This window comes from Hylobates moloch, unplaced genomic scaffold, assembly GCF_009828535.3.
Source record: "Hylobates moloch isolate HMO894 unplaced genomic scaffold, HMol_V3 SCAFFOLD_10, whole genome shotgun sequence".
NCBI classification, from domain to species: Eukaryota; Metazoa; Chordata; class Mammalia; order Primates; family Hylobatidae; genus Hylobates; species Hylobates moloch.
The window spans coordinates 86490415-86511525 of NW_026652285.1; the positions used below are offsets into that span (position 1 = coordinate 86490415).

At 53.4% G+C, this 21111-nt stretch overlaps 1 protein-coding gene across 7 annotated transcripts in view; it reads right to left on the reverse strand.

Annotated features, from left to right (window-relative positions):
* Window positions 1-878: 878 nt before the first annotated feature.
* WHRN (whirlin) overlaps window positions 879-21111 on the reverse strand; it is a 104411-nt gene continuing 84178 nt past the window's right edge. For 5 of the 7 annotated variants that reach the window (XM_058445084.1, XM_032164958.2, XM_032164959.2 and 2 more), the window contains 5 exons: window positions 6763-6834; window positions 5165-5702; window positions 2695-2876; window positions 2016-2138; window positions 888-1735 (listed from right to left, as the gene is read on the reverse strand). In XM_058445084.1, the coding sequence (XP_058301067.1) occupies window positions 1553-1735; window positions 2016-2138; window positions 2695-2876; window positions 5165-5702; window positions 6763-6834 (1098 nt within the window). In that variant the 3' untranslated portion in view covers window positions 888-1552. Of the gene's footprint in view, window positions 1736-2015; window positions 2139-2694; window positions 2877-5164; window positions 5703-6762; window positions 6835-21111 lie in introns of all 7 variants that reach the window. The other 2 variants (XM_032164957.2, XM_032164956.2) reach the window with 2 other exon arrangements.

The window sequence follows — 21111 nt, forward strand, 5'->3', positions numbered from 1 at the left end:
GAACAGGATCTGGGACAAGAGCACGGAACCAATTGTCCCTAACCCACCTCTAGCAGAACTCTGGACATAGGACTGGACAAAGCAGGATTTCTCAAACTCTTCCATCTTCCAGACAAATATTGAGGATAGAAAGAATGAGCATCGGGGCCGGGACTGAGGCCATACAGTAGACCATGTTTGCAACCTTCTCCTCCGAGCCCATCCCATATGGTTTCCTCTGACACCCGCTGCCCTAGGCTACTGGAACAGCTTGACCCACATAGGTAGAGAGCAGGAAGTGATTGGGAATTTATGGCCTCACCCTGTAGGCTTTGTCTAAAGACTGACAGGCATGAAAGTCCGGCCCTCTGGCCTTGAGTGGAGACAACTCTAGGCAGTGTACCCCCTGGGATCCTCCTGGGATCAGGCTGAAGCTGCCCTCTGCAGACTTTGCCTGAAATCTCACCCTCGCTTGGCTTCCTCCCCTTTGCTGTCCTGCTTCCCCACTTCCTTACTGGTCTCCCCTGAGGGCACTTCTTGATGTTTGCTTGCGTACAAATCCTTATCTCTGAGGCAGCTTCTGGAAAGGAATGGGCGCATCTGAGATTTAAAACATTCATGCACATTGTACATTCTGCCTCATAATATACTTGTGGGTTTTAATCTAAAAATATTATCTGTAAATACTCAAGTTTTGCCCTCAAGCCTTCAATTAAGAGGCTCCAAGATGTGAGTGTGGCTCAAGCACCCCTGCACGCCCCACCGTGTATCCCAAATGGAGCTATGGGGGCAGGCAGGGTGGTGGTCTGTGGTGCTCTGACTGCCCCCACCTGTCCTGTCCACCCCTCCCTACATGGAAACCCCAGCCATACAGGTAGACCACACAGCACACTGGCCTCTAACCTTGTTCAGATTTCTTTATTGAAAAATTAAAGTCATAAGCTCTGTATATAAATACAATGACACTGCTGGTCACCTGCAAGGCCTCTGGGATAGGCTGGGGGTGCAGAGGGAAGCTGGGGCCTTGGGGTCCCCAGGGGCATGGGGAGGAAAATAAATAATAAACACCATGGGGGATAAGGAGCCAGGAGGAATGGGGGTGTGAATGGGGAGGTGCTTGATGCTTATTTGTGGCACTAAACGTCCTGCAAGATGCCCCCTGACTGGGGGCCGTGTCCACGAATTGTCAAGTGACCTCACTTTGGACAAAGGCTCAGGCATCTGGGGATGGGCTGGGTCCTAGCTGGAGGGGGGACAGCAGTGCCCCCAACCCAACCCGGAGAAACCAGCACTCTGCTCTTCCTTTTCCTTTCTTCCTGTCTTGCAACCCACTTGTCTTGGGCACCTACTGTGTACCCAGTACAGCACGAGTTCCTGACCTGACCTTCTGTCTGCCTTGCCCTGCTCTCTTCCTCTCCCAGTTCTGGTCCAGTGGGCTGGGATGGAGGGGGGATGTCTTCCTGCTACCCTGGCCATGCAGCCCCAACCCCGCAAGGAGCTTGATGAAGCCAACGGTGGGAAGGGACTGGGACCAGGGGCTGGGCAGTGGTGGGAGGCCCTCAGGCCTTGGCCTCTAGAGCATCACATTGAACTCAGTGACCAGAAAGTCGATGTAGTCACGGTCCTTGGTCTTGAAGGCCTCCGCGATAATGCGGGCGGCCTCCCGGTGCTCCTTGCCCCGAAGCGTCAGCCCATTCACTTCCAGGATCACGTGGCCCACCTTGAGCTGCCCACAGTTGTGAGCTGAGCCGCCTCTCTGCAGGGAGGAGACACACGGCATGGGATGCCCGAGGGTTAGATGGGCCTGGCTTTGACCACCCACTGGGTCAGTCCTAACAATGCCAAGCAGGCAGCTACAATCTGGGTGTCCACTTCTCGGATTAGGAAAGCTGAGGCCCAGAAGAGCAAAGGTGACATAAGCCTAGGTCTGCCCCTGAGTGCCGTGTTACCCATGGGAGTCGCAAAACCCTGGAGATGCTGAGAAAGGGCCTTTCGGGGATAGGGAGAGATGGCAAGTGGGGCCCCTGGGGACATACCTGAATAGTGACAATCCTAGGCAGGGGCTGGCGGGTGTTGGCGCCACCCTCGATGGCGATGCCCAGGGTGGCCGCACTTTTCTTCACACGGACCAGAGTGGACGTGGGCTCCAGGAGTCCAGGCTGTGGGTGTTAGGAAGGACACCACTGAGGCCTTCGCAGTTGGCAGGCCTGGCCAGGGGGCTGGGCCGGGCCGTGACACCTCTCTGGGTCAGCAGAGCTCAGGCTCCAGCCCTGTGTTGGGAGCCTCAGGTGTGCCACGCGCTAAGCAAAGCACTTGTGTTCTTGGCTCTTTAATCCTCACCAAAATCCCCGAGGCTCGGAAGGTTAAGGAGCTTGCCTAAGGCTGTCTGGTGGCGGCATCAGGACTTGAATCCAGGCCTGACTCCGAAGACTATCTCAGCCACCTGGCCATGTCAAAACTGAGAGGAGCTTAAAGAGTCCCAAGACCAACCTCAGCCTCAGCCCCTAATGTCAGTGCAAAGGCAGAGCTGAAACTGGGCCTCCAGCTTCCTAACCCAGTGCTCCTCTGGGACGTCCAAATCCCTCCAGTGATGGGGAGCTCACTACCTCCCCTTGTGGTCACTTGCCAAGCGGAGCCCTGGTCCCGGGACCTCCCATTCTGTACCTGGGGCCCGTGTTCCTCTCAGCCCTCTGCATCCTCCTCCTCCTGGCTCACCGGTTTGTTGGCCCCGTCTGTGGGCCTCTCGTTTCGAGGCAGCTCCTTGCTACTCCTGCTCTTGGTGGACACCGACTGCCTGCCTCGGCCTGGGGCACTGGCCTCTGCCTCGCCAGCATCCACACCACTGTCCTCGCTTAGAGTCTGCCCGCTGTCCGAGAGCTGGGAGAGTGTAGAGGCTGCTGGAGAGGGGAAAAGGAAGAGAGAAGCAGCTTATATAGCTGGGGTCAGGGAGGGCTGCCTGGAGGCAGTGACGGAGATGGAGGCTGGAAGGCTGGGGGAATTCCCCAGGCAAAGATGGGGGAAGGAATGAAGAGATCGTGGGGCTGGAGGGCAGGTCCACTCCCTGCCACCCTTTCCACCTACTCAAGACCTGTCCTTTCAACCAGACCTGGCCTGAAGGCTGTGACTTCCAGGACATCTGCCTAGATCTCCCAGTTCTCAGCCACTGGCATGATGATAAAACAGAAGTCAGGAGGCAAACCCAGCCCACAGATGTGGGTGTTTTCTTTGTTTTAAAACTCACATAATGCTATCAATTTTTAATGATGAACCAACATATTCAAATTAGAAGATTTCATATAAGTAATTTCTAGCTTCCCAAGAATAAAAGAGAAATTCCACCACACCTGGCCTGAACCCCTGCACGGCCCCTGCCTGAGCCAAGTGGAGGGCACATGCCCTCCAGCCACCAGTCAACTTCACTATGTGTGTAACAGCCTGGCCCCTGAGTTTGAGACCCCAAGTTAAGAACACACACTCTGGAGTCTGGCAGGTCAGGTTTGAATTCCCACTCACCAGCTGTGCAAGCCTGGGCAAGTAACAGAGCCTCTCTAAGCTTCCTATGTTCTCCTTCTAATACAGAAACGATGGTGCCTAACCACTGGGGTGATTGCAAAAACTCATAGATCTGATGTATAGAATGGAGCAGTCCAGGGAATAGACTTGTGCTAGACTGCCTGGCTCCAGGGTGTGGGTTCTTAACCTAGGGTTTCAAACTCAGGGGCCCGGCTGTTATACACATAGTGAAGCAGCATGGGTTGACTGGTGGCTGGAGGGCATGTGCCCACCACTCGGCTCAGGTAGCGGCCGTGCAGGGGTTCAGGCCAGGTGTGGTGGAATTTCTCTTTTTCTCTTGGTAAGCTAGAAATTACTACTTTTTTTCTCTCTCTGTCTCTCTTTTTTTTTTTTTTGAGACAGATTCTCACTCTGTCACCTAGGCTGGAGTCCAGTGGTGCAATCTTGGCTCACTGCAACCTCTGCCTCCCGGGTTCAAGCGGTCCTCCCACCTCAGCCTTCTGAGTAGCTGGGACTACAGGTGCCCGCCACCACACCTGGCTAATTATTGTGTCTTTAGTAGAAATCGGGCTTTCACCAAGTTGCCCAGGCTCCTGAGGTCGAAATCCTGACCTCAAACGACCTGCCCGTCTCCACCTCCCAAAGTGCTCAGATTACAGGCATGAGCCACTGCACCCAGCCAGAAATTACTACTTTCCACGTCTCAGTTTGTTCATTCGTAAAATGGGGATAGTAATAGTACCAACCTCACAGGGCTACTGGGAGGATTAAATGAGTTAATACTATAGGCAAGGCCCTTTGAACACTGGCACAAAGTGCTTATTGTTAGTACGGCTGTTAGCTCTTATTATCCCTGCGTGTCCAGCTCAGTGACAGATCCAGAGACAGCAGTGATCCATCTGTGACAGCCCTGGGTCTTCTCACCACGTCTGCCTGCTCTCCCTCAGCTGCCTCCCCTCACTAGGCTGCGAGCTCCAGGGCCCTGCATTTTGCATCTTGGTCTGTGCAGGCGCTCAGGGAACGTCCTATGGAGCCTATGTATCACTGCAGCCACAAGATGGCAGCAGAATCCAACAAAATGCTCCCAACTCACTCACAGGCATGAGCTCCACAGCTTTCAGGGCGGGGAAGCAGGCTCTGCCCTTCCCTCTATCCCCCAGCCCATGTCCTCTAGCAAACCGGGGCACAGCGTCAGCTGGCCTCCCCAAGATTCTTCCTGCACCCTGACCCTAGACCTGCCAGGGGTCCAGAGACTGCCACTTCAGTTTCCACCTTTCCCCCCAGCATATACTCCAGGCCAGGCCGTCGGGGACAGGAAGAGAAGCCACCCCTGCCCTCCACGAGTTCAGTCCTCCTGGTGAACACAGGGTGGCCAGGGTAGGGGGAGCTGGAGAAGGCGCCCCAACACTCACAGCAACCTGGCAGGACTGTCACTGTTATCTCCATTTTATGATGGGGAAAGCAAGGTGTAGACGGCAGCTTGTCCACAGTCACACAGCTAGTCAGTGGCAGAGCCGGGATTCAAACTGGGGTCTCCAACTCCCCTCGCTACTCTGGCCCTGAGCCCCCTCAACAAGTAGCTGGTCTCACCCTTCACTGTGTCATCAGGTAGACTGACCCGGAGAGGACAGGGACCCCCAAGGACCACAGAGCCTGGCCTTGCTGTACTCACTGCGAGTCTGGGGCAGCGCCCTCACTTCATTGACGTCTGGCTCGCTGTCGGGGCGGTGGACCTCCACCATGACAAAGTGCTGGTTTGTGCCTGTCTGGTCTGGGTGGCCAGAGGGCGATGGGGGCGGAAGGCAGCCCCCACCCACTGTGGCCTCTGCAGAGGGGCTTTTCAGGTGCGGGGGTGACTGGACCCGTGGGAAGGGGCCGATGGGGTGTTGGTTGACCAGGGCCAGATGGGCGTCCAGCGGCCTCTTGGAGCTGGGGTTGGCAGGGGAGATGGAGGCATAGATGGGGGAAGAGGGTGAGTCCTGTGCAGAGGAGGTCCCTGGGGTGGGTGCAGTGCCCGCCGGTGGGCTGCGGTTCTGTGGAGCCGAGAAGACAGTGCCCGCGCAGGAAGGCGTGGAGGAAGGCGGCTGGAGGTCTTCTCTCCCCAGCTTCCTTGGCTGGCCTGGTGGGCGGTCGTTGCCTTGGGCCAGAGGTGGTGGGGGAGGCAGTGGCTTGAAGCTTGACAGCCCCTCGGAGGTGGATCTGACATCATCCTGCCAAGAGACCCAACAGGCGGAGAAGGAGTCAGAACCCATCACGCCTGGAAGAGGGGAGGCCGAGCAGCTGAGTGGTGCCAGGCCCGGCTGGAATTCTGTCCCCACTCTAACTGCTCTTGGCCACGCTGCTCTGAATAATGCAACACCTGAGTGGAAAACTTCTCCCCTGCATCTCAGCAGCTGATAAGCATTGGGATCTTGGCGGGTGTCTCTGGGGACAGCATCATTACCTTTGGAAACTGAAGTTCTTGGCATCAGCCAGAGCTTGTCACAGGGAACAAGACTTCATTAGAGACAGGATGAAGAGGATGGAAATATAAAAAATGCATTTATTTGGCTTTTCTTTTTAGGGGGTGATCTTGAGTACTAGAGGCAAGAGGTGTGAAAGGACTGGAGAGAGAATGGACGGGAGGAGATGGATACATGGGCTGGGGTGCTGTGTGGCCCCGGGCAAGGCACAACACCTCTCTGAGTGCACCTCTGGGCAATGGGGAAAAGCACACCTACCCAGCAGAGGTGGCGTGGTGATGTCAAAAGCCATGTGAATACTGTTAGCACAGTGCCCGCACCACAGCAGGTGCACAGTGAGGGGCAGCTACGGGCACTGTGACGACCATTCCCCTCTGCCTAGGTCAACACCAGACACCTGCACAGCTCTAACAGCCTTCCAGGCACCGTCCTAAAGGCTTTACTTCATTAATTTACTCCATGCCACGAACTTATGGGGTAGGTATGCTATGATCATCATCCCCACTTTACCGACGGGGAAACTGAGGCACGGAGAGGCTAAGAAACTTGGTCAAAGTCATACTGTGGCCAGCCAGCCTGATGGCCCCCCCTGAAGTCACCAGAGGCAAGCGATCCTGGTGCCTGCTAGAGATACTAGAGTGGTGAGCTCATGCACAGACCTGTAGCTGGGTGTGAGAGCTCATGGCAGAGGCCTCTGTCTCCTTTGCCACCCTGTGCCCTTTCTCTGTGGCTGTCATGGAGAGGAGAGAGCCTCCAGGACCTGAGCACACCAGGGAGAGCAGAACCAAAGGGCCAGCCAGGGCCTTACCACGGACACATCTGGGAGGGCGTTGACATTGCCCTGGACAGCCTCGCCAGTTTCCTCCAGGTCCAGAGTGTTCTAGAAATGGACGAGAAAGCAAAGTGAGCAAACAGAAGCTAAGAAGGGAAAACTGGTTTGTTCTCCAGCACACCAAAATTGAGGAAGTCTTAGGACACCTCCATGTGGTTCATGTGAGCCCTGACATACCTCACTTCATCAAAATTCACTTTACCCATTAAAATGAAGGTCAATTTGCCTGCTGGTCACTTTGAAGTTAAGTTTTCTTTGGGACTTTCTGATCACTTTCAGGCATCCCCTGAACTGCCAGAGATGCTGGGGCGTCTCTAGCCTGGGCTGGGAATTCCTGGGTTTGGCCACGAGTGCTGGGCTCCACAGTCATGCCTCCAAAAGCCAAGGCCTCTCTCCACCACTTGCTGATGCATCCCAGGAAGGTGTGAAAATGGCAAGAGAGAAGTGGATGGGGAGAGTCTCTCCCTTTTGAAAATTCTAACGGTTTTAATCCCAAGGTGGTGGTTTAAGGTTTAAATGGACCTTATTTTGCAAAAAACGTCTATTTCTTTCTTCCCTTCCCAGTTCACAAGAAGAAACCCAATGCCCCCTTAAGTGACACTGGGCTGCCAAAAGGCCATTTGTGGGCCATCTATGGGGGGCCCATCGGAGCTCCTCTCTGAGCTGGGCTCTCTTGAGGGCTAAGGGAGCCAGTTCTCTCGGCCCCAGAGCCCAGAATGTAAAAGAGCTTCCGCCACTGTGATGATTAGCTTCGCGTGTCAACTTGACTGGGCTGAGGGATGCCGAGATAGCTGGTAAAACATTATTTCTGGGTGTGTCTGTGAGGGTGTTTCCAGGAGAGATCAGCATCTGAATGGGTGGACTGGGCAAAACTCACCCTCCCCAATGTGGGTGGGCCTCATCCAATCCACTAAGGGCCTGAACAGAATAGAAAGGCGGAGGAAGGGCAAATTTGCACGCTCTTCTAGAACTGAGACATCCATCTCCTCCTCCCTCAGAAACCGGAGCTCATGGTTATTGGGCCTTTGGACTTGGACTAAAACAAAACCACCAGCTTTCCCAGGCCTCCAACTTGCAGATGGCAGATCAAGGGACTTCTCAACCTCCATCATTGCGTGGGCCAATCCCACACAATAAATATAGTATATCTGATTGCTTCCCTTTCTCTGGAGGACCCTGCTGGCTACATCAACACTTGGCTGAGGTCCCAAGTGCAGTGCTCATCAGTACTGAGCAGTCTCTGAAGCTCCAGGCTGATAAGGGGCTGGGGACACAGAGGAGGTGGGACACCAACCCTGCCATTGGTAGCTCAGAGACAACGGGGTCAGTCGACAAGCAAACAAGCAACAGGGAGACTGCAGAGAGAGCACCCAACGGGCAAACACAGGCATATAATGCAATCAGGGGAGGGGTTATCAAGGAAGGCTTCCTGGAGGACGGGGCACAACTCAAAGCTAGGTCTTATGAGTGAGCAGAGCAAAGAAGGGAACGATAGGTGTTTCAGACAGAGGAAAGGGTGTAAAGCAGGAATGGAGATAGGATGTTTGAGAACTCCCAAGCAGCTCCACAGAAATCAAGCATGGAGCTCTTGCATTTAAGCCTGAGGGCAGTGGGTTGCCATGGAGATGTGGTCAAGTTTGCCTTCTACAAAGATCCCATTTGCTCACATCCTCTCCAACCAGGCTGGAACACCACGGATGTGTCAGTCTTCACACTGGCTGTTGTCTCTGTCTGCAACTCTTCTGCTTAGCTATCCACCCACAAGGGATGCTGTCGCTCACCTCCAAGACCTAACCCACCTGTCACCTCCTCGACAAGGTGTACCCTCACCACCACAGCTAAAATCATAACCTTCCCCTCATCCCACTCCACCTTATTTTTCTCCTTCTCATTGATCACCATCTCCACCCAGCAGCTAGGGAGTCATGCCGGAAACATATGTCAGGTCTCTCTGCAGCTCAGGACCCCCAAGGGCCTCTTCATCTCAGTTGGAGGAAGTTCCAAACCCCACTCCTTGTGCCTACATGACCGGGCCCTTTCCTGCTACTCCAACATCACGAGCTCATTACTGCCCCAGGGCCTTTGCACCTGCTGCTCTCGCTCTGCACCACACTGTGGTTCTTCCCTTCACTTTGTTTAGTTCAGACCTCAGTGAGGCCCTCCCGGAGAAGCCTTGTCTAAAACAGCACTGCCCCATCCCCATCCCTGTCTATCCCCTGTTCCTGCTTTGGTTTCCTGTGTAACACCTATCACCATCTGACTTTATACTCTTTGCATACTGTCTGTCTCTCCCAATAGGATATAAACTCTGAGAAGGCAGGACGTGCAACTACTCGGTCCTCACTCTCTCCTCAGTGTTCAGAACAGTGGCTGCTGGATAAATATTTACAAAGCAAACTGATGAATCCGTGAATGAATGGCAGGATGAATGAATGAATCAATCACTCTAGCCATCATTGGAGGAGGCCAGAGCAGGCAGGGAGTTAAGAGGGGTGGTGCTGCAGGTCACTGCAGTGAGCAGTAATGAATGTCTGAATGAGTGCCAAGGCAGCAGGTGGGGACAGAAGGCACCCCTGATGCCATACCAGAGAGAGGCCAGTCATGCCACACATATCCCTATCTCGACCCACAAGATGCCAGCTCGGGCCTGCTGGGTCAGAGCCCTGCAAACCCAGAGCTACTCATCTGGTCCCATGATGCTTCAAGGGCAGAGTCAGGCAGGGGCAACGGCCCCCATTTCCCCACAAAGTTGAGGCTTACACACAAACCTTGGTCCTGACCTGTTAACTGCACACGGCCTCATAGGAAGCTGCTGCTGACAGCCCCTGTGATGCAAGGGCGGTATGTGGTGGTTGGGGGGATTCTTTCAAAACGGGGAGGGTGATTGGGCTGCTCTCTCACTCACTGATTAGTGACACTGGTTCTGGCTGCCAACTCTGAGGCTTCTTTGAGCTCACACCCAGTTCTGCCGCTTGCAGCTGAGTGATGATGGGTAAATCCTTCCTCTGTAAAATAGGTTAACAGCAATACCTGCCTTATGCAGTGGACATGTTAACACTTACAAAGCACTCAGAATAGGGCCTGGCACAATGTATGAGGAAGGTGACTGTTACATGCATCGGGAGATTGGGAGGCCTTGCAATCTGCCCTAGCAAGAGAATGAACCGCGAGACGTGTCCTGGCCCATATGACAATTAGGATGGAAAAGAATGGCAGCCCTCTCACACCACCTCCCTCCTCCAAGACCATAATGAGTCCAATGCTCCCTGGAAGTAGTCCAGCCAGGCACGTTAAGGTGAACAGTGAGGCAGTGATTGACATGCAATCACTTCCTCAGGCTCAACATTCATGGCCCTGGTGTCAGCAGGAGGCACAGAGAGGGGTCAGAGCCTCAGAGGTATCTACAGCAAAGACAAGGGGAGCCTCTGCCACATTCAGGTGGAGCCACTGCCCCCTGCCCCAGGAATTCGACCTGCAGCTGATCCTGGGGGAAGCTGGGGTTGGGCTCAGATGACAGTACATGGTGGGACCAATGCCATGGGATCCTGCCCTGCTCTGGCGCATCCGGGGCTTTGCACATTCAGCTGTGCAGGAAGCTCTTATCAGGCAACCATGACTTTCCAGGGAAGCTCAGGGAGGGTGTGACTTTTTCCTGGAAAGGGTATTAGAGAACGACAAAGGACCTACTGTGTGCCAAGCCCCGTGCTGGGTGTTTTACTTATATTATCTCATTTGATCCTCCCAATGACCCTGTGAGGCAGGCACTAGGACTGTCCCTTGTCACATCGATTACGCCTGAAGTTCAGAGAGGGAAGAGACTCGTCCAAGGTTATCTGACCGTTCTACAGAAGGTCAGGTTTCTAACCCGGGTCTGGGTCACCCCAATGCCCATGCTGCACTATCCCAACCCCAGAAATGGACAGGGCCTTGACGTCATAGGAACCTGAGGTCCCCATGAGCAACCCTCTTGGAAATGAGAGAGAAGGCAGCCATAGCTGGCCCTGGCCTCAGCCTCATTCCCTGCTACTAACTGCATCCTGGGGACATGGCAGGTGGAGGTGGAGGGTTGGGAGGGTGAGGGGTAGACGAGGGATGAATATCCAGCCCTGTCGGGGAGGCTTGAAGTGGAGCAAATGGCAGACGGGTCGGAGCCCAGCCCTCGGAGCCCAGCCCTGCCAGACTCCATCTGCTGAATCCAGACGCTCAGGAGTCCCGAGTCCCCGAGCCATGTTCCTTATGCAGCTGAAATAGCTGCAGACAGCCGGCTAAGAACCCCAGGGGATGCGTCAGCAGAAACGCCTGCGGAACGGCATTTCTGCTTGCGTTTCTGCTTGAGCTTCCAGAGGAGGCTCAAGGTCAGAGCTCATGCAGGAGCTGGGCCTGTTCACTTTCGCCACCACCCACACACAATCACAGCCACCTGGGCCCCCTCCCCCTGTACCCACTGAGGCCAGAGCCTCAGTGAGGGCCTAGACCTGGCGGCTCCATTAATCCTTTCAGATGGGACCCTCCACCCACTCTACAGCTGAGGTGACTGAAGATCAGAGAGGGAAGGTCACCTGTCCAAGGTCACACAGCAAGGACAGGGCAGAAAGCTGAACTCTATTCAAGGCCCGACTCCATATCCCCGACAAAAACCTGCTTCCCATAAGAGCCAAGATGACCTGCTGCCATTGTTCTTCCACCTCCTTCCTCAAACCTGTGGCAGTTCAGCAAATTCCCTTTTTTTCAGAGAAAAGAACCCCTTATTTCCTGAGCTGGCCCAATCAGGGCCCAGATATCACAGAAGTGTGGTCTTGGGGAACTGTAAGGGGATGAAATGAAGAGGGGCAACCTTTGCGGGGTGGACTCAGGGGCAGGTAAGGCTCCCCTGCATGACGTCAAAGCCTGAGGCCACCTGGGCACCCCGGGGCCACCTCAGCAAAACGCAGCTTCTCCCTCCTAGCCCTTCTCCTCCCCTCAGCCCAATTCCGGGTTTCTAGGCCTCCTTCCCCTCATTACAACGGGAGGGCTCTTACATAAAGGTGCTATTTCCAGCTCTTTGTTCGTCGGGTTTCTGTACTTCTGTCAAGCCAACAGGGTCCCCCAACCCCCACCCCAAAATGCACCAGAGGCCTAAGGCTGAGTGGTTCTTCCTTCATTCCGTATGTGGGGAAACTGAGGCACTGAGTCACAAAGGCCTCTGGATATTCGCCAGTGGGGGCCTAGATTTTGCCTGAAGGGGCTGCTGACAGGAAGGGAAATAAAGGCAGAGGGAGAAAGAGATCAGAGGGAGAATAACAGAAAAGAGAGAAAACAGAAGATTCAGCAGAAAAGGCAGAGGCGGAGAGCAATGTGGAGAAACTGAAGAAGCAAGGAAAAGAGCAGGGCAAGCTGGGAAGAGGAGCTTGTGACCCCAGGAAAGGCTACGGGGGTAGCGAGACGGAGGGACAGGGATGTGAGCTGGGGAAAGCCAGGAAGTCCTGGCATTCCGGGGGGGGGGGGGCAGCGGGGCTCCCCAGAGTGAAGGGGCAGGGGCCAGGAGCCAGAGATTTGTGGGACAAGACCCTGGAAATGTCAGTCATGCAGGTGGTGACGGGGGATCACTGGACCCGCAATCTCTCCAAGCACAGGGTAGGGGTGTAAGTCTGTGGGCCAAAGGGAAAGGTCAGAGGTGCAGAATGGGAGAGAATAATCCTGAAAGCAGCTAACTGGGCCCCGCACTGGCTGGTATGGCTGAGATCACGAGAACAACCTCAACACTGGGCCAGCACTGTGCTTGTCTACCAGCCTGTCTATTCTGGCTATCATATTTCACCACCAAATCACATTAGGGAGCTCTCTGGGAAGCTTCTGCATGAAGCCCTCCTGAGATGGGGCAGGAGTCACTGCCTCCTTGTAACGAGGCCTGTGCCCTGATGAACAGACCACGTTTCCTCCTGCTAAGCTGAAACCTGCTCCACGCCTCCCTCCCTGTGGTCTGAAGAAAAGGACGTCAGTGGAAAGAGAGAGTGACCCAGAATCTCTAGAAGGTTAAGGCAAGCAGAGCCCTCAGGATAAGGCTGGAAACCAGGGCTCCTGGGAGGGAATGCAGGCACCCGAGAACTTGGCTGGGGGAACTGTTACATCTTCATTTCCATTAACCTCTAACGGAAAGGCCACGTTTTCTTTCATTGCTAACAGAAGCAACAAAGCCTCAGAGGAACTGGTCATGGTCACCCACAGAGAGCACTGATCTTTCACGTCACATTCCAGCTGCTGCAGATGTCACAAAATTCCATTTATGCACTTCTTGGCTTCACAGCTACAGCAGTTACTGACTCACTGCTCAACCCTGTTACTGCTGTCCTAAAGTAGCATGTTTTACATGGTGTTTTCATATTCTGAAAATTATATCAGGTATTTCCTGATACAATTTGTCATCCCATGTATTGTGTTTTATTTCAAACATTTAAAGCTTTATTCTAAGAAGGGGTCCCAGGACTTCACCAGCCTGCCAGAGGGGTCTATGGCACAGAAATGAGGAAGACCCCCAGTCCTAAGTCAGTGTTTTGTCCAAGTTCCCCTTTGATAGCTTGGCAAGTCCTCACTCAGAGGGCAGCAGGGGCCAGCCCATGTTCAAACAGGCTCTGACCTCCATGGGCTTGGCTCTGTTTGGTGGAAAGAGCTTCCAGCAACCCCAAGTTGTCACAGGGGAAGGCAGGTGTTCCATAAACGGCTACAGAGACAGCAAAGCACTGGCTGCAAGGAATGGTCCTATTCAGGCTCCAGGTAAAGCTGTGGCCGGCCCGAGAGGCTTTAATGCCTCTAGGCAAACTGATGTTTCTGGAAGGTGCAGGGGGCACATGCTGAGGCCTCCCTGGGATGGAGTGGGCTCTTCTACTCAAGGAGAAGACACCTACCATCCTTGCTGTGCCCTCTCTGGGCACTCAGCAGCTTCCTGGGGTGGGGGATAGGAGGTCATCTGGACAGGAGCAACAGCCTCTCCTGGTCACCTGCATCCATCTTGCACCTCTGGGCTCTCTCCACACAGAGGAGGCAGCTTAAAAAATGTGAACAGAGGGCTGGGTGCAGTGGCTCACGCCTGTAATCCTAGCACTTTGAGAGGCCAAGGCGGGAGGACCCCTTGAGGTCAGAAGTTTGAGACCAGCTTGGGCAACATAGTGAGACCCCCATCTCTACAAAAAAAATGTAAAAATTAGCTGTGCCTGGCAGCATGTGTGCCTGTGGCCCCAGCTACTCAGGAGGCTGAGGTGGGAGGACCACTTAAGCCCAGGAGTTCAAGGCTGTAGTGAGCTACCCCAACAGAGACCCTATCTCTTAAAAAAAAAAACAAAAAACGCAAACAGGATCACATCACATCCTCACTCAAGATTCTCCACAGTATCCCATGGTTTTAGGGTTAAACACAAATGCCTCCCGCTCCTGACTCTCGTCCCTCTACCCCTCACTCCTGACACTCCGGCCCTACTCGTCTCCTTCCATCCTTCTGAGTGGCCATGTGCCAACCTGCTCAGGGCCCTCAGACATGCCTGGCCATCTCCTCAGCTGTCTCACCTCATCTATTGCCTGGCTGTAGCCAACAACTTCAGATCTTAGCTTCAACCTCTCTCCCCAAGTACCCCGGACTGGTCAGGGCCCATGTATGTTCTCACACCACCCTTCAGCCCGCTTTATCAGAGTGTGAGTTATGGAGATGATTTGAGTTGAGGTAGTCTCCTCCACTGGACTTGATCAGCTTCAAGAGGGCAGGCTCAGCACCTGACAGGCAGGAGATGCTCCACAAAGGCTGCTGCATAGAAGAAGGAGTGGCTGAACGTGTGAGTGAAGGAATAAATGGAGATCCTCTCTTACCCCGCTCATGGATGGAGGAGGATTCTCTAAACCATCCAGGTTGGACCAAAGTCAGGATGCAGGAGGAGAAATAAGGCCCTTTGACAGTTTTCTACTTGTTTCTGAAAAAAATCTGGCTTGACAGTGAGGGGTCCCTGCAGCTGGAGGGGCCTGAGACAGGCGTGAGCTTCTCCCAGCTCACTGTGCTGCAGACAAGGAGGGAGGCACAGAGGCCATAAGAGGCCAATGCAGAGAAGCACTGACAGCCACACCCACTGCCCCCTATTTGCCTTCTTTTTTGGGGACAAGAGGGGGGAAGAAAGACAGTAAGGCCTTCAGGGGCAGGGATCCTGTCCCCAGCATCCTTGGGCAGGTGCCGGGAGCCTCCTTCCAGGCATATGACAGGGCTGGAGCACAAACTCTCTCAAATCCAGGTGGAAAAAGCCTGAGGTCAAGTCCAGGGCAAATCCCAGCTGCTGCCTCCCGACCTCAAGGGCATTTGCTCCTTGAGTACAAGGCTGGCCTTGACCTCTCCAATCCCCTTTTCTCTACAATGCTCTGCAGTGCCTGAAATGGTTTGGCTCTGTATCCTCACCCAAATCCCATGTTGAATTGTAATCCCCAGTGTTGGGGGAGGAACCTGGTGGGAGGTGATTGGATCATGGGGGCAGATTTCCCTTTTGCTGTTCTTGTGATAGTGAGTAAGTTCTCATGTGATCTGGTTGCTTAAAAGTGTGTAGGACTTCCCCCTTCTCTTCCTCCACCTCCAGCCATGTAAGATGTGCCTGCTTCCCCTTCACCTTCCACCATAATTTTAAGTTTCTCGAGGCCTCCCTAGCCATGCTTCCTGTACAGCCTACAGAACTGTGAGTCAATTAAACCTCTTTTCTTCATAAATTTCCCAGTCTCGGGTAGTTTCTTACAGTAGTGTGAGAACGGATTCATACAGGGCCCTTTTCCAACCTTTGGAGTAGAAATAGAATAGGCTCCTCCACACTCCACACCTGCATATCCACTCCTGATCTCACTGAATCTTCAGAACAACGCACAGACAGCTGGTCTTATCAGCCCACTGTACAGATGCAGAAACGGAGGCCCAGAAGACACAAGTCATCTGCCCAAGGTGACAAAGCTACCACTCTGGAGAGCAGAACCCGGCTGGTAGGATCCCAGAATCTGTGCAATTAAGCCCCTCTGCCACAGGCATGCTGGCACTAGATGAAGAATTCAAGAAATAACAGGCAGGCCTTTCTTCTTTCACTCTGCTTTCCCCGCCAAAATCTTTATGGGGGGAAATGATATTGTGTGAAGGCAGCAAAAAATGCTCAGGGCTGGCTATTAGACAAATGGAAAATGAACACGGTCTGCGAATGGGGGAAAGCTGGATCTGATTTCCTTTGACCGACTGTGTCTGCTTCGAAGGGAAATGGCTGCAGAATGAGCCACATTTAACCTGGGATCAATAACTGCACAGCATGATCCGAGGAATTCAGGCTAAATGGAAACTGGCTCCACTTGGGGCCAGTGTCTGGGGCATCTCAGTCATCGATAGCCAGCCACCTGATGTCATCTTGCCCATCTGAACACTAGAACAAAGAACATTTTCCTACGATGTGGGAGGCGAATGTTTAGAAGGCCACATAGCAGAAGATAATCCTGCAGGTGGCCGGAGAGTGTGTACTTTCCTTCCAGTTTCTGTTCCACACTTCCTGGGCCTCCATTTTGCACCAGCACTCCCTGTTTACTGGGGAAGGGAAACCCACGAAGAGGTTAAAGCAATGTGACAAGTGATTTAGCGGAGATATGAGAAGTGTGTGAGCTCCATGCAGGAAGGGATTTTGGCCATGTTATGTTTGGATTGTTGCCCACATTTTGGGGTTATTACTCAGCATTATTGCAGCAAAAGCTTACTAATATGTGGTGTTGTAGACCACACAGTGGCACTTAGTGGTGAATAAAGGTGATTATTTCAAGCTTTTTCTCTCTCTGGAGGAATGCTGCAGTCCTTGTTCAAATATACACAGAAGAGGTGGGAACACAGAGCTGCCACTCCCTGCTGTGCCTCCCCCAAATATTTTCCAGCACTTCCTGACACAGAGAAGACTCTCATAATTGGAGGAGCCATGGGGGTCTGCTATGATTGTACAGATGGGGAGACTGAGGCCAAGAGTGAGTGAGGGGCTTTCTTGAGGGCACACTGCCTGGGAGAGACAGAGTGGAGTACAAGTGTGGGGGTCTAGACTCCTAGGATGGGTCCCAGTGCCCTGCATACTCTGCAGGAGGGCTTCCAGGTGGAGGAGGTTTCTGTCCTTTGGCCACACATGCAGCCAACATGGGTGTGCATGGCTAAGGGACTCCTACAGTCCCCACCGGCAGGAAGGGTGGTACCTCTATCAGGTCTATAAACCACAGCAGCCGCTCCTGAGGAGGAAGAGTGAGCAAAAGGCAGTGCCTCTAATCTGAGGCCTGCTGTGTGTGGGGGTGGGGAGAAGAGGGGTTCCCAGGAGACAACAGGGCAGGGGCTGACCTGGCCACAGGAGGAGCTGGTGCCTGCAGAACCCATCATCACATCTTTAGCAACTCAGGCTGCATGACTTTCCCATGCCCTTCTTGGCCTGGGAATGAACCAGTTCACCTTGGTACAAACCCACCCTTATCTATTCTCAATAGTCAGGGGGATCCTGTTAAATCGAAGTCAGACCACATCAGTTCCCTGCTTTTACCTGCCAAGGGCTCCCATCTCACTCAGAGTCAAAGTCCTCAACACGTCTGCCCCTGTACTCCCTCTGCTCTGGCCTTATTGACTGCCTGGAATTCTCTGACACTCCAAGCACGCTCTTACCTCAGGGCCTTTGCACATGCAGCTGCTTCTGTTGGAAATGCTCTTCTCCCAGATGTGGGCATGGCTCTCTCCCTCACCGCCTGCAGGTCTTGACTCAAGGGTCACTCCCTAACCACCCCACCCCTCTCCGGTCCGGTCCCCCTTGCCTGCTTTATTTTTCTCCCTAGCACTTGTCATCATTTAGCTTACTGTGTATTTCAGTTATCTATATCCTGTGTATTGCCTGGCATTCCTGCTCTGTTAACTCCATCGTGGAAAGGATTTCTTTGGTGTTCACCACTGTATCCCCAGCACCTCAAACTGTACATAGCACACAGCAAGTGCTCAATATTTGTTAACAGAAAGGAAGGACAAGAAGGAGGAAGGGAGGAGAGAGGCAGATAGATGACGAGATGATGCTTAACAGGGAGCTGGTGAGATCCTTCAGGGAAGAATCACGGCCAGATAGCAGGGATAACAACAGAGCTCGGAGTCGAGCAGGCCTGGGTTTGAATCCTGGCTCCATCACTCACTAGCCGTGCAACCTTGGGCAGGTTCCTTCTCCTCTCTGAGCTTTGGTTTTCTTCTTTGTAAAATGGGGCTCACAGCAGTACTCACAACTCCTAGCTCCTGGGAGGGTCAAAGAAGATACGAATGGAAAGCACTACCACAGTGCCATAGAGAACACTCAACAAATCTCAGCCACTATTGTTATTAATAAAGGCCCAAATTATGGGCTAGGGTCTGTGCTGAGCACTAGGGATAGAGACTCAACGGTAACTGCACATGCGATCGCTGCCCTCAAGGAGTCAGCAGTCACAGTGGGTAACTGGGAGACCTGTACAGGCTTTTATAATAGGACATAATGAGGCAAGAGCTGTGACCAAAGGAAGCCTGGGGGCAAGAGGAGCCATGGCCTGAAAGTTACTCCCCTTGGTAGGATCAGGGAAGTCTTCTTGGAAGAGGCAGCTTCTGAGCTGAGGGCTGAAGCACACATAGGAGACAGTCAGGTCATACGAAGTGGGGAGAAGAACATTCCAGACAGAAAGCACGTGGCATATGCAAAGGCCAAGGGGTCTTTCAACATCACGGCACAGAAATTACCATCCTCATTTTACAGATCCTAAAACTGAGCTCAGAGAGGTGAAACTACTTCCCGAGGTCTCACAGCAAGAAAGTGGCAGAGCTGGGATTTGAATGGAGGGGATTCTCACTGCAGAGCTCAGGAAACCTCATGACCTGGAAAGACAGTCAGCACCAATAAGAACCCCTGGTCCCCACCACGACTGGGTGCAGACATACGGGGGTGGCAGAAAAGGCCACAGCCCCCTACCCCAGCCCCTGGTTAAGGGACTCCCACAGTCCCCACCGGCAGGAAGGACGGTACCTCCATCAGGTCTATAAGCCACAGCAGCCGCTCCTGGGGAGGAAGGATGAGCAAAAGGCAAAAAGAACAGATACATCAAATAAATATTAGGGAATGGGTGGGTGCAGCAACAACCCCTTCCCCAAGCGCACAAACGCACACGCACATGCAAAATCCACACATTCTCCAAACCCCCTTTCTATTTACCTTGAATGCTTTGGGCAGGAATAATGGAGAGAGGGGAGGGAAAGACCCCACTACCATGACCAGCATCCCTTCATTCTGCCTGCCTCCTTGAAGGAAACGGGAGTCCCCACTGCTCTAAAGAAAAGACATTTGTCCCTGCTATGTTGCCTTCAGGAGACAGTCATTTACTTTGGGGCAAGGCTGGGATCCCTATTCCCAGATAGAGAAACAAGCTCAGAGAAGGGAAGTGAATTGTCCGAGGTCACACCTGCTAATGAAAGGCAGAGCTTCAAGAAAGGCCCTGTTTGGAAGCCTCACTTGGAGAAGGCCCGGACTTCAGGGAGGCCCAAGTCCTGTGATGTCAGAGAAGCTGAATCTGTGGAAGGGAACTCTGGACTGTGCATGTGGAGGGTACCTGGGTGGGATGAAGGTCAGAGGGGTGGTGGCAGTCCCTCAGCCTAGCACTTTCCAGACCCTCCACGAGTCCCCAAGGCCCTCGGTGCAATCTCCAGATAGTTTTCTCCAGCCAGGTGGGGCTGGGTCCAAAAGAACCGAGGCTTCACCTGCCCTCGGGGTGTGGCCAGCATTTCTGGGATGCTGGTACTAGCAGGTTACTCACCCTGGGCCCACAGGCATCCTCTCATTTAATCCTCCCAACAAGCTGGGGGAAGTAGTATCACTGCCCCTCTGCAAAAGAGGAAACCAAGGCACCGCGAGCTTAAGTGCCCCTTCCATGCTGCCTTTCCTGCTTGCACAATTTTCTCTTAGAATCACTTCCAGGAGCTCACCCTGGTCTAGGTAAGTCCTAATCCTGACATGCATGTGCCACCTGGTGGGCCATGGACTTTCACAGTCACAAATTCTGAGTCCTTCCCATCTCAGAAACTTGGGGAAAACCTTCAGGACCATTCTTTTCATCTGTCCCAAAAAACTCCCTGTATAAAACCATCCTATGGCCTTTCTGAGGCCTGCCTTCCCCAGGGTGCCCCAATTTGCAGTGAGAGCCCCTCTGGCAAAGCAGGGCCAACTTCCACAGCTGGGACCCAGACTGGCCCCAGATGGTGCTTCTCAGGTAGGGGAGAGCCCCCTGAGCTGGGACAAGGTTGCTGTGGGCCAGTGCCAAGCTGGGGGCTCCTGACCCCTGCCCAGAGCCCTTGCCAGGCAAGATAGTCACCTGACTCCTGGCACTCCAGCCTGATTTGCCCTCAGGGCTTCGGGCTGCTGAAGTCAGAGCCAGCAAGGACCCCAGGCCATTTTATCCTTAAACTGAAGACCAGAAAGGCTGGGGCTCAAACCTAGACTTCCTGCCTCCCAGACCAAAACACATCCCACCCCATTCACTGGATATTTCATCTCTGATTCTAAAGGGACCATTGCAGAAGCACAGTCTGCAGTTTCCCAGGTTTTAGAGCAGTGGCTCATGGCTGCTGAGGCCTGAACATTATCAAGGCCAATCTCAGTGGAGCCCATCTTGGATAGAAACAGTCATCAGGCCAAGGACCTGCACCCTTAAACCAGATCCTCACTTAAATGCCATATCAAAGTATGTGCTCAGAGCGTGGGGTGAAGGACAGCCTCTTCCTTGCCCCAGAAGTGATCTGCTTGTCCCAGAACATGAAACTGCCTCTGCTGCAGCCATGTCCAGCCCTAGAGGAATGCAGGAAGACTTGTGGGGACATCCCAGGAAGGGGATGAGCACCCTTGGAAATGATGGCAATTCAGGATGGGAGGGATAGAGGTAGAAGAGTATAAACGAATCACCCCTAGAAACCTAGAACCCCAGGGCTAAAGAAAAGACACACTAGGAGTTGGAGTTTGCAAAAGAGAGGGGTGCATGCTCCCGGGCCATTTCCTGGTGGCTGCAAGCTCATCCTCACTCATTAACCACCTGTGTCTGCAACCATGGCCATCACTGCACACCTCTGAGCTCCTGCTCTCCCATTTAACAAGACAGCTAACAGTGTATCTGCCTCCAGTCTGAGATTCCTCCAGAAAGAGCTCTCAGTTCAGCATCTGGGAGCACCCGCTTGCTTAAGAAACATTACTCTCCCCACTCCCTTTCCATAGAAGAGTGGTGATGAATGACCTAAAGGTGAGAAACAAGGGCATAGAGGAGAGTATGGGGCCAAGCCAGCTCTCC